The following is a 16,077-nucleotide window of genomic DNA, read 5'->3' as shown; positions in this document are numbered from 1 at the left end:
GTGACGGGCACTCTGAAAAGCTCCCAGAGTTCACAGTATCCTCCAGATGGGGCCTCAGGACCCCCAGGAGCACCACTTAACAGAACACACACTGCTGTCTAGCAGTGTGCCGTCTGGCACAGTTGGGCGCCTGGCAGTAGCTGAGGACGTATCTTTGGAAAAAGGAAACAAGTCAAGCATAAAATATAATAAAAAGAACAACCACACTTGCATGGTTTCAGATTTTATTTTTGTAATTATCTTCCCATAGAAGCAATAATCGGCATTTCCATAACATTTAATATTATTCATCAAAGCTGGAAAAAAAAACAGGAATAAAGCACAGTTTCATACACAAATACCACACGCTGCATATGTACAGTTAAGTTCAATATATTAGACTCTGCAGACTGGTTCACTCACACAGGACAGCACAGGGACTGCTGGGCTCTGAGAACGTGCACGTGGACCCTCTCCAGGAAAGGGACCACATGAGCTCAGAACACCTTTCCCTGCTGTGACCACCACTCCCTGCTCCTGAGCACCCCCAAGGAGAACAGCTTCTGTGAGCAGGAAGAGGAGACACTTCTCGCCAGACCCCAGACAGGAAGCCCCCCCTGATGTCAGGGGAACAGCCACCTGCCCCGTACACACCATAACCCGTGGGGTGGGGTGGTGGTAGTCAGGGATGCCCGGGTTCCAGCCCCCTGCACTGGGAGGCCCACTCCCCAAGCCCCCAAGCCCTGCAGGACCCCTGGCTCAGTACGCATTTTTGTTCTATTATTGTGAAGGAAAAGAGTAGAAGTGAAGCCTTTCTTCCAAGGCTGCACTGGATAACAGTCTACACAATGCAGTTGAGAGCATCTTCTAGGTGTGGCCGAATCTGCTGGGATGGCTGTGAATGAGCTCAAATGCACGTTAAGGTGACTCCTGGAGGGTGGCTGGATGTGGAGGGCACAGCAGCAAGGACAAGTGTGCACTATTAACACGTCACTGAGCACAGACGCTACTGAAACCAGTGTCCCCAAACAAGGGCTGGAAGGAGCCACTGCCCACAGACCATGTGGGTGCCAGGTTGGGGGTGGGGGGCACTCGAGGAGGATGTTCGTTAGTGTTCTGACCCGGACCTTCCAGAAAGAGTCCATCTACCACCCACCCACCCCTGCAAGGACACTCCCTGGACTCTCCCAGAGCTCAGGGTGACCTTGACCTCCCATGATACCACCTCTATGTCCCCGAGAAGCCAGCAGACCCGAGCCCAGGAGGCCAGGTGGGTGGCATCAGCTGCACTGCAGGGTCTGGGCTTCTTCCCACCAGGAGAGAGGGCTGAGCTCAGGCAAAGAACACCTTGAAGACAACCCATCAGGAGAGGCCGGGAAGGAACCACACATCAGCACCCCACATGTGAAGCCAGTCCTGCTCTCTCAGCCACACGCGGGAGGTTTACGGAGAGCGCCTCCACGTTGAGCCGAGGTCCTCAGGGAGAGGACAGGTCTGTGGGACTGAGGCCAGCCAACAGCCTGGCAGGTGAGGAGACCGTCGCTGAGCTTCAGGAGGGAATGCCCACGGTCCAGGGAGAACTGCAGACGTGCACAGGGCCCCTGGGACACGCCACCGTCAAAACGTTCAGGTACCCACACGACCCTCCAGGTGCGTCTTGTTCTGGGAGAAGTAACGTCGTAAGGCTCAGAACAGCCTCCTGGCCCACACTCCATCTGAGGGTTTAATAACTTAAGTGTCTCTAATTATCACAGGGCATAAATCTCCTTATGAAAACAAATGTTTACAATATTACTTTGTTTAACCAGTAAACTTCACTTTTAGCAGCAATTACGAAATAAAATGCAAACAATTTCTCTAACAAATGACACGAGCCCAAGAGCAAAGACTGCCCATGCGTGTGACCCCTTTTGTTTAGAACAAGTCTGTCGAGAAATGGGTTTGCCAATTTTAAAATCAACTACACTATGACATGATGGGATGTTTCTCTATTAATTCCTGCTGGTGTCTGAGAAGAGCTCTTGTCAGGGAAAGAAAGGAAATGCTTCCAGGCAGCGGGCAGGGCAGTGGTCCGGGAACCAGGAACAAGACTTGTCTTACAGCATCAGAGCCAGGACCCTGTGAGTCTGGCTGTCCTCCGTGGAATCCGGGGGTGAGTCATGCAGGCAGGGCCGAGCCTAGCACAGCCCCCCTGCGTACTCATCCTCCTCCTCCTCAGCGGCGGGGGCAGCGGTGCCTTCAGGCTTGGCCTGTGGGGGAGCTGCTGCCTTCTTCTTGACGCCGCCTCCTGGGACCACCAGGCTCAGGCCCAGCTTTGCGTACTGTCAATGACAAAGCGCAGCTCAGACTGGACGTCTGGGCCTGACCTTCGATACCACAGCTCTCACCTGTGCGCCAGGTCCTGGTCTCTGCCCCCTGGAAACCTGGACACCACTCAGAGGGAAATACCGCCATAAAACCCAACACTGCTGGGCCGCAGGGCGGGGGCTCGACCAGTGTGGCCACTGCCTGAGGGGCCCCAAGACCCCGTGAGCCTGACAGAAACTCACTCAGTCAGTGACCTGGAGGGGGACCCGCAGACCGAGCAGGGGGTGTCCCCACAGTATACCTGCTCAACGTGCACCCTGCGAGCCTCCTCTCTGAGCATCGGCCTCAGGGAAGGGGACAGGAGGGCAGGGCAGGGGGCAGGGTGGGCACTTACATCGTTGTCCATGTACTTGAACAGCGGCGAGTTGCACACCTCGGCCACCTGGTCCTGGTCTTGCTGGTCGTAGCCCTCCAGGAGCTGCTCCAGGGCAGCGCAGTCCTCGCTGCCATTGAAGCCGGGGATGCTGCCGGTACACGCACATGGGTGCTGGGCCTTGCACACCCACCCCCAAGCACAGGTCTGACCACGTACAAGCGCAGATCACACCCAGGATGGTTACCAGCAGAGGACCTGGGGCCCAGTGTCGGGGGGCCTGGCCTCAGGCTGCTCAGTTTAAACATCACCTGTGAGGAAACCCCTTATCCTGACCTTCCTGAAACATACACCTGAGGACTTCCTCTTTTTTTCTTATATGGCAAATATCACAAAATTACTCAAGTCACTCACTTCCACAGAAGCACCAGGAGAGAAACCCAGCCAAGAACCCAACTCATAAAAACCCTGCTGCAAAAGCTGAAAGGCTCGCCATGTACTCGCCCTGTCCTGAACTTCACAGAAAACAAAAGCCCCGCCTCTGAAGGCAGGGCACCCGTTCCAGCAGAGCAGGCGCACGGCCGGGCCTCACCTGTAGCTCTCGCGGACACAGCGCTCGGCCGCCACATAGTCGTTTCTGTGCAGGTGCACCAAGACCTGGGCGATTGTTTTCTGAAACAGAAGAGGGGTTAGGCCAGGTTCACATCCACACGGAATCGACTCCACGACACCTGGAACGTAACTTGGTTTGCATCTGACATTCATCTCCATTTTCAGATGAAGCCCATCCACCACTGTGTTTCAGACCTTCTGTTTCAGCTCTAAAACTCTCATTTCGTTCATTTATAGTTTCTATTAAACCAGCCCCTCTATCTACAACTCCACCAGTGCTGCCCTTGGTCGCATGGAGCAGCTGTCACAGCCACTTTACGGTCTAGATATGCTGACGCCAACACCTGGGTCTCTTCTCTGACAACCGTCACGTCTTCCTGGCTCCCTCTGTCCAGTCACTGGCTCCTGGCCCCTGCACCGACCCGCCCACCAGCCCAGGCTCAGGCCACACATTCGGTCTGCTTCCTGGGCAGCGGCTCTGGTCTTAGTTCAGCCCCTCTGCTCCGGGCCTGGCGAACCCCCGAAACACACATGCACACACACTCGGGAGCCCCCTCCTGCAGCCCTCCTCTCTGGGCCCCTTTCCCTAGCTCCTCCGGCTAGAGAGACAGGGTTTCTATGGGGGCCTCTTCCCCAGACCCTCTGTTTAGAAGATGGGGGGTGCCTCTCTTGAAGCTAAGAGGAAGAGGGGATATGAAGTCAGAAGCCTTCACACCCGCTCAATGCTCAGAGTCCTCAGGGCACTGTCTCCTGTGCTCTGCCCAGCAGTGCTGGCTGTTGACCAGCAGGGAGAGGCAACAGTAGGATCACTCCATCTCAGCCAAAAACAGAAGTCCAGAAGGTATCATTTTAAAAAATTAACAAATGTTCATGGAACACAGTCTCAGGCATAGTTACATCAATATGATTCAAGGAAAAGCCAAAACTAAGCACTTTGAAAGCATACCTTATAACAAGTTGGATAATTCTCAATTTCCTTATAAATGTTTTTTTCTTTCTGAATAGAGATTGCCGCCTCATCAAACCTGAAAACAAAACAAGAAATGCTGAACAAGGCAGGTCTAAGTGCCCCACAGCAGAGACCATGGTGTGATGTGTCTGACATCACAGGTTCTAGAGAAATGAAGGTGGCATCGGGCCCGTTAGCCACTGCCCCGTGCCCTCCGAGAGCTCCATGCAGTCGGTGTAACTACTGCATCTGACTTTCCCTCCTCGACCCCCAGCAGACAGAGCGAGAGGACTTCAGGACAGGCTGCTTCATATGGCAGTCGGGTCTGTAAGGACCATCCAATAATGAGCATCCATCAGATTCAACTAGCTGCTCTGAGAGCAGCTGTGAGAAGCCCTGGAGAGACAGGCCTGACTCCACCATCGCAGAGCCCTCTCCTTCCCTGGAAGTCCGTGCAGACGCCCCAGGAGCACTGGCTGCTGTAAGGACGACCCCCACCGTGTCTGCACCCTCGAGTGCCCACCCCAGCCTCATCAGGCCCTGACAGCTCCTGGGGCCCAAAACAGGCAGTGACTGGGGCCAGGGGGCCACAGAGTGGGCAGACAGGGAGAGGTGAGCAAACGTCCTGCTCGACACCACGATCCTCAACAGTCACCTTCTCCTGTCCACTCGCACACACTCTCCTCTGCACAACTTTATTAATAATGGAGATAGGTTACTAAGCTTAAACTGCAGTGAAGTAAAAAACAGGGAAATTCCACAGGATCCTAGTTATCTGGGATCCAGCTACTCATGCTGTGGGTCCTAAGTCTGAAGGATAAAACAGTAAACAACCTGTGTGATGACACTGTCCGGCTGTCAGGAACCTGTCCACGTTCCTGGGTGAGCACTACAGATACTTGTCCCCCAGAGACATTGCGACCTCCCCTCCCCAGGTAAGAGACCAGACAGCCATAGAGCAGCCGAGCCAGGTCTTAACCAACAAGGCCCCAACGCATGTTGGGACGGCACTTAGAGCAGCAGTGGATCTTTCAATGTTTAACCCAATGTGCTGCTGTCTTATGGGCCTGGTGCGCCCCAGGTTGCACCCAAACGATCGACAAGCCCTTGCCTAAACATGGCCTGGAGGTCACAGGTCACAGGAGCACAGCGGTGTGAGACGTACCTGCGCCCACGCACCAGCAGCCGGGAGGCTTTCCCCAGGAGTTCGACAGCCTGCCGCAGGCGCTCTTCATTCTGTGGATCCAAGAGAAGAGTGTGTGGGCGGCTTTAAGGCAGGAATTTTTCTCCTCCCCCAACAATGATTTGATTAAAAAGTAACCGCACTGGATAGGGGGAGGGGATGGGGGAGGGGAAGCGGGGGCAGTGACACCAAAGCCACTAGAACCCATCTCAATGCTCCCAGAAGAAAAGCTCACTTGTGAGCTCAGGGGAGCTTTCAAAGTAGCCGCTGTGTTTCTCACGAAACTAAAGATTCTAAGTCTACGTAGAGGAAACAAATTCACTTACTTCAAACACATTGGCTGTCTGCTGATATAACTGCACAGCCTTTTCTGGATCTACATTCTCTATCAGCCTAAATGAAATAAGAATATCTGACTTATACATGAAACAGAAAACTTGTTTGCACCGGACTTCATCAAAACAAAAAGACTCCCAGGCGGAGCCCCTGTCCACACTCACTTCCCAGCCCGCTCCAGGGCCATGGCGGCCGTGTCCGGGGTGCCATTCTCCAGGTACATCATGCTGGCCTTCTCGATCAGCTGAACAGCCTCCGGGAGTTTCTGCATCTCCTTTAGCCATACAATAGGGCACAAAGCAGTAAATGCATGAATTAAGAAATATAGAGTTAACAATCTGAAACTGAAGAAGGCAAAAGACCCAAAACAAGACACAATACACATACTGAAAATGAAACGCCTTCGCAAGGTCACCCTCCCCATCAGGCTTCCTTCAGCCAAACCAGAAACACACCAATTGATCCTGCAGAGCCCAGTCCTTCACAGGGTTTCAGAGAAACTACGCAAACGGAGAAGCCCACTTGCTCTTCAGTGTTTCCTGAGCAGCTACAGTTCCTGGAATACTCATGAGTGCCTGCTATACACAAGGCCTGTGCAAACCAGGCCACAAACCAGGAGCCCGAGGGCTGGGTCTCATTTCCAAGGTCACTGCGCTTTAACCATTCACATCTCATAATCAGACACGTCCACAGAAGATCTGTTGGTGGCTTCATATATTAAAATATCAAAAGCATCAGCAGGCTCATGCCCCCACACGGCACTGGCGAGCGGGGCAGAGTGGCAGCTGTGGGGACCTACCCCCTCCTGGAAGCTGCATTTCTCCCCACCCCCGGCACGTCCAGGCCTGCCTCCTCCATTTCAGCCATCCCCCTGTGTGCACTTGTGCTTGCAGCCCTCTTACTCTGAGTGCCGTCAACAGAGTAACTCTACATATCTTACTAGTAAACTGAGTCTCAGCATCACATGAGCCATACATCTAGCATCCCCAATCCAAACCTTTTTTAAAAACTGGAAAAAATCATGAAAAAGCAAGGTGTAAAGTTTACAGGTGTTATCTACTCTAGGCTGACGTGCTGTGTCTCCATGCTGACCTTGCATGGCTTGTTTTCAAACCTGCCCATTCATCCTTCACTAAGCTGACAAATCGTTGAGGACATCACACTTGGTGGTCTCGTCCTTAAGACTACACACTGTAACTCATTTTACCTACAGGGCAGATGTACCCCAACGTCACTGACCTTCAGCATCATGCCGGCTTGCTCGTATGCTCTGCAGAGAGAATACAAGTTCTCAGATGAGATCCTGAAGGGAGGAGAAACCCCCTACCAGATACGAGAAGTTGCATCAGTCTAAACTGGCTCAGGCAATACATACTTACTTTAGGCCCTTGTTACGACACAACAAAATTTTTCTTCCATTTATCTATGTGGGCAACAATGCCTTAGAAACAGCAGGCATCTAAGGTAAAGAGAATTCTCTTTGCCAATGCAAAATTAACTGATTGCTCACAGAAGCTAAATGACTTTCTACCTGACAAACCTAAATCCAAGTTTTGAAACAAATATTTTTTTCTCCTCAGAAGCAAAAGAAAATTTTCTGCTTCTCTGAACAGGCACCAGTAGCTATATTAAGAAAGAGGGGAAAAACAGGGTTTCTAACTCACTTGCTTTTTCACAGGTTACTAAACAAAATGGTTCTAAAAATATGATGGTGATTTAAACACTGAATATCTTAGTGAGGAGTGACTTCATCTTTAAGGTTCAGGTGAAGACTGAAACAAATATAAAGCACTATTTTATTTACAGCAGTACACATGAATGCACTATTTCTGGGCTTATAACTAGGAAAAATTTACTGACCTAAGGGAAAGCAGCAACACTTAAAACATAATAACCTACAAATACATGAACACATAGAAGAAATTTACTTACTTGGCAGCATGAAAAAGGCTGAATAGATGTAATAACGCACAATTAAGGGAAAAAAAAAAAAAAAACAGTTTCTAAAGATCCATTATTTTAAAAAGCAAGGCTAACTAAATCACTGCTCCAATCTGTTCAAAATGGCAAACCCCACAAAGCAGGTAAGTCAGTTTCAGTCAGTTCAGTCGCTCAGTCGTGTCCGACTCTTTGCGACCCCATGAATCGCAGCACGCCAGGCCTCCCTGTCCATCACCATCTCCCGGAGTCAACCAGGTAAAGAGGTCATTTAATGCCTGAGGATGTCAGGCAATTACATAAAAACTATGCAACTGACAAAAACACTGACAAGACACCACACAGATTTTTAAGCTACTTCTATTATGCATTAACCTGATGTTTTACTAAAAACGCAAGACTACTATAACCATTACTTACATGTGAGGTAAAACATTTTTTAGTCAGTAAGATTATAAAATACCTCAGGAAAATTTGTTTTCAACTACTTAAAAATTTTATTTCAAATACCCAAGGAAGACTACACTTTGAAAATAGTTATACAGCGGCCACTCTGTCTACCTGCACCACCTCTTTGCTTTTCAGCGCCTGTCTCTTCCATCTCCCTCATTTCATCCCAAGTAAAACCATCATCGAGCAAATCCAGAATCAATAAACTCTCAAAGGCAGCTCTGCAAAGCAGTGTGGATCACGATCAAGTCTCCATAAATCACCTTCAGAGTTCAGACATGCAGAGTTGCTCTAAGAGGCTTCTAAGCTAACAGCACTGTACCCCAAAGGCAGCAAACTCATAACCATTTCCAAAGGGTGAAAAGATACGCCCTGTTGTTCTCATGGGCCACAGCTTCCTTCAGGCAGGCGTCTTTTGCTTGCTCAAACTGCTTGGCATTCTTAAAAGCAACAGCTGAAATAGAGGAAAATAAAAACAGATTTTTCTATTTCCATCATTTAAAAAAAAAAAACCTCAAATGAATCACTACCGAAATCTGTATGATAAGTAAGGTATTAGAATATAAACTTAACACTTAATCAAATACTTAGGAAATTTCATAAAACTATAAATACTACTTTTTTCTAAGCCATTTTCTTATAACTTTTTTGATTATCAATAATCTACAAGTATTTTCAAAAGTTTTTTTTTAAGTCTTTCTAACACCAGCACGTACACTTTGAGGAACCTAAATCACATCAATCAAGCAACAACGCAAACAACAGGCGGCGTCACAAAGACAGCTCCTTCCCTCACCAGTTTCACAGTTAACAACAGAAACAGTACTCAGTTAAAGCTTATTCTATCGTTTAAATTATTTTGAAACTGAAGTCCAATAAGCACACTCAATATTTTTATAATCTTTTTTAGCACAATCTTTAAATACTATCTTATAGACTTTGGAAAGCTCATGAAGTGTTGCTTACAAATAAGTGAAAAGTATACTGCTTTAAGAAAACATCACTTGCTAAAAACACTCTTAAAGTTATCTTTAATAAAATGCTGAAAATAAACAACAAACCATTTCATCCCTGAATTTCTACATTTTGCTGTCATAAAACTTTACTGATGAAATGTATCTTGCATAAACCCTTAAAGAAAACAAACAATGTTTTAACGGGAAAATCTGACTTGAAGTACTTATTTCTGAAAGCAGAAATGGTCTCAAATGCATATATAACAGTTCCATGTTAAATTTCTCTCATGGAGGAGATCTGCAAAATGTCATGCTCTCCAGTTACAAAAACATTCTTGTATGAAGTGTCCATAAAACCCATGTAACATGTGAATCTGTAATTATTTTAATAATTATTCTCTAGAAACTATATCCTACATTGCGCTGATTAGTTTCAATTTTCCTGACTTCTTTCTTCCTGGTGATATACTGAAACTAAAGTCTGCCAAAAGCAGATTTCTTAGGTGGTTTCTACCCAAGGCTACCACATGTGATCACAACCACTGCAGAAACACACAATAAAATGTGTTCAGCCTATTTCAAAATTGTACTATGCTTTATATCCAAAATCATCAGAGATACGCTGAAAGCTGTCATTCCATAACTGAAAATGCTGAATTCTTAATAAGTTCTCTTTCTGTTGGAAATTTCAGGATGCTTTTAACTTATACGCAAATAAAGATATTAAAATATGCCTATAAACTTAACATTGGATAAAAACCTATCAGCACATCTCCAAGCAAGGCTGTAAAGAATAAGAGTCTAACACGCGCCGTGCACAACTGCTGAGAACGAGGCTTACGTGCTTTACAAAGTGAACCAAAAAAGTCTTTATTCAGAAACAGCTGGGAGAAAAGTATGACAAAACTCCTGGAAGTATATAGTATGAACTGACTGCAGTTCAAGAACACACTAATGATGCTGAAAGCCCACAGCTGCGCCCACCCCACATTCTGCCCTCATGGGCGAGGGAGGCAGCTAGGTTTGCAACTCGGCACTCGAGACACCTGCAAACAGCACCTAGAAAAGCACAGGGTCTGGGCAGGTCTTTGGCTGTTTTTTTCTAACAACTAAGATGCTATAGGAAGCACTAAGAGTGAGAATTATGCCAAGATCAACATAACACACTGCGGGTGGCAGGGCAACTGTCACAAATACCTGCTTTTCCATACTCAGAAGCGGCGCTGTCATAATCCGGCTTCCATTTCAAAAAACCAGTTTTCAGGCTAAATGAAAGGAAGATACAGTTAACAGAAGTTACCAACCACATTCTTAAGTCAGAACCCTGCTTGTAAGGACCTTGTAGGTCTGTAAATAGAGAGGGAGGGAAACCATCAACTGGAAAGTCTCCATTAGTCTACCTCCGTCCAAATTTCCTGGTAACTACACACTTCATCCCTTTCCCTCCCACTGTCACAGACACAGTCTCCCCCTTCTGAAATGTCTACATAACATCCAAGGAGAGTTGAGGTAATCACTGCCTGGTCCCCAGACGAGCAGTGCCAGTATTTGCTGCTAGCTCGCTAGAAATGTATGAATTGTTAAGCCTGCCCCGGCCCTGCTGAACCGGAAACAGGGTACCATCAGCAGCATCCAGGGTGTAACAAGCCCTGTGGCGCACTAAAGCCTGGGACAGTCGAGGCACCGCAGTGAGCTGCTGGATTCCCGAGACTGCAGCTCAGCAGAGGCACAGATGACTGGGACAGTCGAGGCACCGCAGTGAGCGGCTGGATTCCTGAGACTGCAGCTCAGCAGAGGCACAGATGACTGGGACAGTCGAGGCACCGCAGTGAGTGGCTGGATTCCTGAGACTGCAGCTCAGCAGAGGCACAGATGACCTGAGCCATCGACGGGCCACACCAGCGCCCAGTTAAGATGCTCCAAGGAGACTGCAGAGCGAAGCCAGAAGACTGCTGAAGACAAACTCTCAGAGCGACAGAGGGCAGCAGCAGGAAGGCTGCAATGAGCTGCAGTGGCCAGGACGGGCCACCAGAGAGGGCAGGGCAACAGGAGGAGGACAGCAGGACTGGAGAACGAGAGCAGCTGCTCTCCAGGACCACAGGACGACCAATCCCGAGGCCACATCTCCTTGTCCTTTCCGTGATGCTTTCTGTAACTTCCGAGTTACAACTTAAACTAACCCTGTGACTGTCAAACTTGGGTGTGCATAAGAATTGCTAAATAAATACCGTCTTAAATTCTGAATTCAGTTAGTGAAAGCCACGGAATCGGGGAGGGGGCACCTTAACTGAGAGAGGGGGAAGCCCCTATAGCCTGCAGACGTCCACCCTTTCTTGTGTTCCTTTTAACTTGGCCAAATAAATATAAAGTTTATGTTTGTGTAATTCTGCTGTAAGATTCAAATTTGTAAACAACTCTCAAGCTTAAATGGTTAAAATGCAGCCTGTCTACTCTAATCCACAAAACTGAGAAAGCATCGCAATAAAGCAAAATTCTAATCTCCACCCCTACCCCGAGGTCCTCGTTATGTTTTCCACCGTGTGTGTGTGCGCGCGCGCTCAGTCGTGTCCGACTCTCTGTGACCCCATAGACTGTAGCCGGCCAGGTTCCTCTGTCGATTGGATTTTCCAGGCAAGAACACCGGAGTGGATTGCCATTCCCTTATCCAGGGGATCTTCCTGACCCAGGGATCGAAACCCCGTCTCCAGCCCTGTCAGATGGATTCTTTATCATTGAGTTACCTGGGAAGCCCCAATGTCCACCATAACATAACTTTTAAAATCCCACCAAAGACAAGACATATCCATTAAGTCGTCTTGTTGCTACACTTGAGAAAAGCTAGAGATTTTAAAACATAGTTGGGCCAGGTAGCTGCCCAACGAGACAGGAACCAGGAGCATCCGCTCGAAGATGCAGAGAGATGTACTCGGACCCGTCGGCGCCCCCACTACTCCAGGCACGACCACTTCCGGCGGCGGAGGGCAGCGCTTCCGGGGCGCGGCGACCCCACCCCGCCCGCCCGGCTCCGCCCCCGCGGCAGCGCCCCCAACCCGGTGCTGACTCAGACTGGCCTAGGAGGCGCCGACCCCGGCGCTCGCCCAAGGCCGCGCTGAGCCCCTCACTCACTATTTCTCTGCTTTGGCCAGGTGTTCCAGCCCCTCGTTTATCTTCTGAGCCGCCATCTCCGCGGCGCGGCCCTGACGTGGAGGCCGAGAGCCCGCCGAGTGGGCGTGGGAACGCCGAGGAGGCCGGGATGGCGCCGCCGCCGTGCTACCGGGGCTCGCAGGGCTCAAACCTAGCGCAGCGAAGCGGCCCGGCAGCCGCGCAGGCGCTATGCAGGCAGACGTTGTGCAGGCGCAGAGCGCGCGGAATGGTCGCACGCGAGGCTCTCGCGCAGGCGCAGTGGATAGAGAAGGAGGTTCGGGCATCCATTGCCGGGGTTGAGCTCAGGTGTGTTGAGCACCTGTTATGTATCAGGTGCGGTTCTAACCACGGCAGGTCGGCAGAGAGTGCGACAGGCCGGGCCCCACGCCTCCCTCTCCCTAGAACGCGCGTGGGCGCTGCGATCTGTTCCTTTCGTTCTTCTGCCCGAACAGTCTGGATCATTCGCTCTACATCTCCGCCAAACGTCTGTCAGTCAATCTGCCAACCTGACTGTCCATCCGGGTCACTGTCCGGTAACCACGGGCCTATGCTCATCGGTGCGAGCCGGCTAAAGTCAGGGGCGAGGGTTTCGCAGAAATACTAGCAAACCAGCTGCCGACCCACTACTCACGGTGGTTCCAGCGTCCGCAGGTGACTCCCGCGAGGCCCTTGCTTCCTCTCCGTCTCCACCCACCATCTAGATACCTGTCCCGGAGCCACACCCGGACCTCGCTAGTCACTGGTAACCAGTAGCTAGGCACTGTGCCTCTCGGGTCAGTTCAGGCAGCCCTTTACCTCTTGCTGCCCTTGCAGCTCCGACAATTCTTCACCTTCGCCGAACTCTCCGTTCCCTTCCCGCTGCTCTTGTTAGCGTCCCCCTTTACCCAGCGTGAATTCTGGGCTCAATCACTAGCTTCTCCGGGGTCCCGGCACCCCACCCCCCGCCCTCTGCGCCTCCTTTCTCCTCGTCTGGGGAACCCCCAGCGCCCCCCAGCGACTCCGGAAGGGAGTTGAAGGGACTGGAGGAAAACAAAGCAGGTGCTGACACGACTGCCACCTAATTACTGCTCACAAACCTCCAGGAGGCCTCTAGAGCTGCGGAGCGACTCTGCATTTTCCCGGTCACGCCGCGCGCCCACTCACCTGGATGGCTGTTCACACCCCAACCCCCTCAGAACTCCCAACAGAATCTTCCTGTCTCCCTACCTTCCGACTCTTCTTGTTTAATAAAAATTAGCAAATAAACACTGTTGACTAGAGACCTTACCGGAAACATAAACAGTTAACATATTTTGTATGTTATATGTATTATGTACTCGATTCTTATAATAAAGTGAGCTAGAGAAAAGAAAATACTATTAAGAAAATCAAAAGGAAGAGAAAATACACTTACAGTCCTATGCTGTATTTACTGACATAACTTTACCTGGTCTGTTTGCAAGATGAATCGTCTGTCAGGACCTACATCAAACGGGGCTTCCCTGGTGCCTCTGTGGTAAAGAATCCACCCAGACGCAGGTTTGATCCCTGGGTCAGGAAGATGCCCTGGAGGAGCAAAATGGCAACCCACTCCCGTATTCTTGCCTGGGAAATCCCACTGGACAGAGGAACCTGGTCCATGGGGTCACAAAAGAGTCAGACAGGACCTAGCAGCTAAATGATAAGACCACGAAAACCTACATCAAAATTGTCTCATGTGGTATAAGTGCTGTAGTTGTTACAAGTATTACTAACACTGGATGTCAAAGATGAAAAGCTAATGCAAAAAAGAAATTCATATTTATTTGGGGGTTTCCCTGGTGGCTCAGATGGAAAAGAACCTGCCTGTGATGTAGGAGACACAGGTTCTGTCCCTGGGTCAGGAAGATGCCCTGGAGAAGGGAATGGCAACCCACTCCAGTATTCTTGCCTGGAGAATTCCATGGATAGAGGAGCCTGGCAGTCTACAGTCCATGGGGTCGAAAGAGTTACAGGATAATAATTGATGTGTTGATAACGAAGAAGCAGAAATACGGATGTTTTATGGTCGCCTAGCATCATCCATCGGAGAAGGCAATGGCACCCCACTCCAGTACTCTTGCCTGGAAAATCCCATGGATGGAGGAGCCTGGTAGGCTGCAGTCCATGGGGTCGCTAAGAGTTGGACACGACTGAGTGACTTCACTTTCACTTTTAACTTTCATGCATTGGAGAAGGAAATGGCAACCCACTCCAGTGTTCTTGCCTGGAGAATCCCAAAGATGGGGGAGCCTGATGGGCTGCCGTCTATGGGGTCGCACAGAGTTGGACATGACTGAAGCGACTTGCAGCAGCAGCAGCATCCATACAATTGCTGCTTGGTAACCCAGCCTACATAATCATGAGTGAATTGTTTTAAAACTTTTATGGCATACAGTATTATATTAATAATACAATAATAGGAGCATTGTTATACTTTTAAATAATACTCATCTGTTGATGATAGGCTTTTTCTTCAATTACAGGACAAGCATACTGTACAGTCATGTGCTTTTTTGAAAATAAAACTATAAGGCAGTAAGAAAATAACATCATTAATTTTATATTAAATATCACTCCCCTTATACCTATATAAGGGGAGAATAGTGTCTACAGATATCTTATACATTCATGATACACTTTTAATTTTTTCAATATTTCTAGTCCATGCAGTTCATCTGTGAGCTTTTCAAATTGTTGAAAATCCCCCCCAAATTTCACAATATATTTACTGAGCAACCCGCATATAAGTGGACCCACACAATTCATCCCATGTTGTTTAAGGGTCAACTGTACTGTATTAATAATAACTCACATTACGCCCATTTGGGTGCATGGACGGATTATAGATTTCCAAATGTTTTTAAAGAAAAAATCACAGTGCACTTTACTACATATGGAGCTTTTTTGAAATTTCACTAATAATTTGAAAGTTGGACTTGAGAGTTTACTAGGTTTGATTGAAGGCTGTCAAGTGGCTCTCTCCCACCTGTCTCTCTCAGGCTCTGCAGTCAGAGGCCTGTGGGCTGTGTGTCCTGCAATTCTGCCTAAGAACACCAGGTGGCACCACCTGCACGTACTTTTACAACCTGGAAGTTCCCAAACAAAAGAGATGACTTTGGATGACAGGGTCAAATTCGGTTTTGCTTTCTTACTGGACTTTCCACATAAAAGCGATGCCCTCACTATGTTGTAGGTAAGTTATGCAGTGCTGCCCAAGAGCTCTGAGTGCAGTAGAGCTGGGAAGATCTACAGTATTGATGTCCAACAATAAGTCACTTTCGCAGGTGCTTGAACCAGCACAGTCCTCTTGATGAGCATCACTCAAGACAGAGAAAAATCTGCACAGCGTGGCATGCAGGATCTTAGTTCCCTAATCAGAGATTGCACCTGTTCCCCCTGCACTGGAAGCTCGGTGTCTTAACCACTGACCACCAGGGAAGTCCCTTGTTCCCTTTGAATCAGATCAGATCAGATCAGTCGCTCAGTTGTGTCTGACTCTTTGCGACCCCATGAATCGCAGCACGCCAGGCCTCCCTGTCCATCACCAACTCCCGGAGTTCACCCAGACTCACGTCCATCGAGTCAGTGATGTCATCCAGCCATCTCATCCTCTGTCGTCCCCTTCTCCTCCTGCCCCCAATCCCTCCCAGCATCAGAGTCTTTTCCAATGAGTCAACTCTTCGCATGAGGTGGCCAAAGTACTGGAGTTTCAGCTTTAGCATCATTCCTTCCAAAGAAATCCCAGGGCTGATCTCCTTCAGAATGGACTGGTTGGATCTCCTTGCAGTCCAAGGGACTCTCAAGAGTCTTCTCCAACACCACAGTTCAAAAGCATCAAAGGGAATAAAAC

The 16,077-nt window shown here is 49.0% G+C and overlaps 1 protein-coding gene and 1 long non-coding RNA gene across 4 annotated transcripts; one reads left to right on the top strand and one right to left on the bottom strand.

The window, feature by feature from the left end:
* Positions 1-207: 207 nt before the first annotated feature.
* Positions 208-12,367, bottom strand: NAPG (NSF attachment protein gamma). 3 transcript variants are annotated; one of them, XM_070778955.1, is made up of 12 exons: positions 12,210-12,367; positions 10,281-10,348; positions 8,473-8,581; positions 7,672-7,689; positions 6,979-7,009; positions 5,904-6,013; positions 5,730-5,796; positions 5,386-5,456; positions 4,218-4,296; positions 3,252-3,331; positions 2,681-2,810; positions 208-2,300 (listed from the first exon to the last, which is right to left on the bottom strand). In XM_070778955.1, the coding sequence occupies exons 1-12, from the start codon at positions 12,263-12,265 to the stop codon at positions 2,157-2,159; spliced, it is 963 nt and encodes a 320-aa protein (XP_070635056.1). In that variant the 5' UTR covers positions 12,266-12,367; the 3' UTR covers positions 208-2,156. The 3 variants fall into 3 exon arrangements, with proteins under 3 accessions (XP_070635056.1, XP_019842337.1, XP_070635057.1); XM_019986778.2 differs by having other exon boundaries at positions 8,497-8,581; XM_070778956.1 differs by lacking the exon at positions 12,210-12,367 and adding an exon at positions 11,825-12,049.
* A 36-nt stretch (positions 12,368-12,403) lies between these two features.
* On the top strand, positions 12,404-13,513 carry LOC139179458 (uncharacterized). The gene is made up of 2 exons (XR_011563831.1): positions 12,404-12,533; positions 12,680-13,513. It is a non-coding gene; the product is annotated as an uncharacterized lncRNA (long non-coding RNA).
* The last annotated feature ends 2,564 nt before the right edge of the window (positions 13,514-16,077 follow it).

This window comes from Bos indicus, chromosome 24 (assembly GCF_029378745.1).
Source record: "Bos indicus isolate NIAB-ARS_2022 breed Sahiwal x Tharparkar chromosome 24, NIAB-ARS_B.indTharparkar_mat_pri_1.0, whole genome shotgun sequence".
Lineage (NCBI taxonomy): Eukaryota > Metazoa > Chordata > Mammalia > Artiodactyla > Bovidae > Bos > Bos indicus.
The sequence above is the reverse complement of the archived record's forward strand: the minus strand, read 5'-3'. Positions and strand labels throughout refer to the sequence as shown.

What these genes read in the sequence shown, in the direction of transcription:
- NAPG (XM_070778955.1), bottom strand. Translation starts at nt 12,265, where the DNA reads ATGGCGGCTCAGAAGATAAACGAGGGGCTGGAACACCTGGCCAAAGCA. An exon ending in TTCTGAGTATGGAAAAGCAG is followed by an intron (nt 8,582 to 10,280) that starts GTATTTGTGACA and finishes CCTCTATTTCAG; the next exon opens with CTGTTGCTTTTAAGAATGCC. An exon ending in TGTGTCCGCGAGAGCTACAG is followed by an intron (nt 2,811 to 3,251) that starts GTGAGGCCCGGC and finishes GTGTACCGGCAG; the next exon opens with CATCCCCGGCTTCAATGGCA.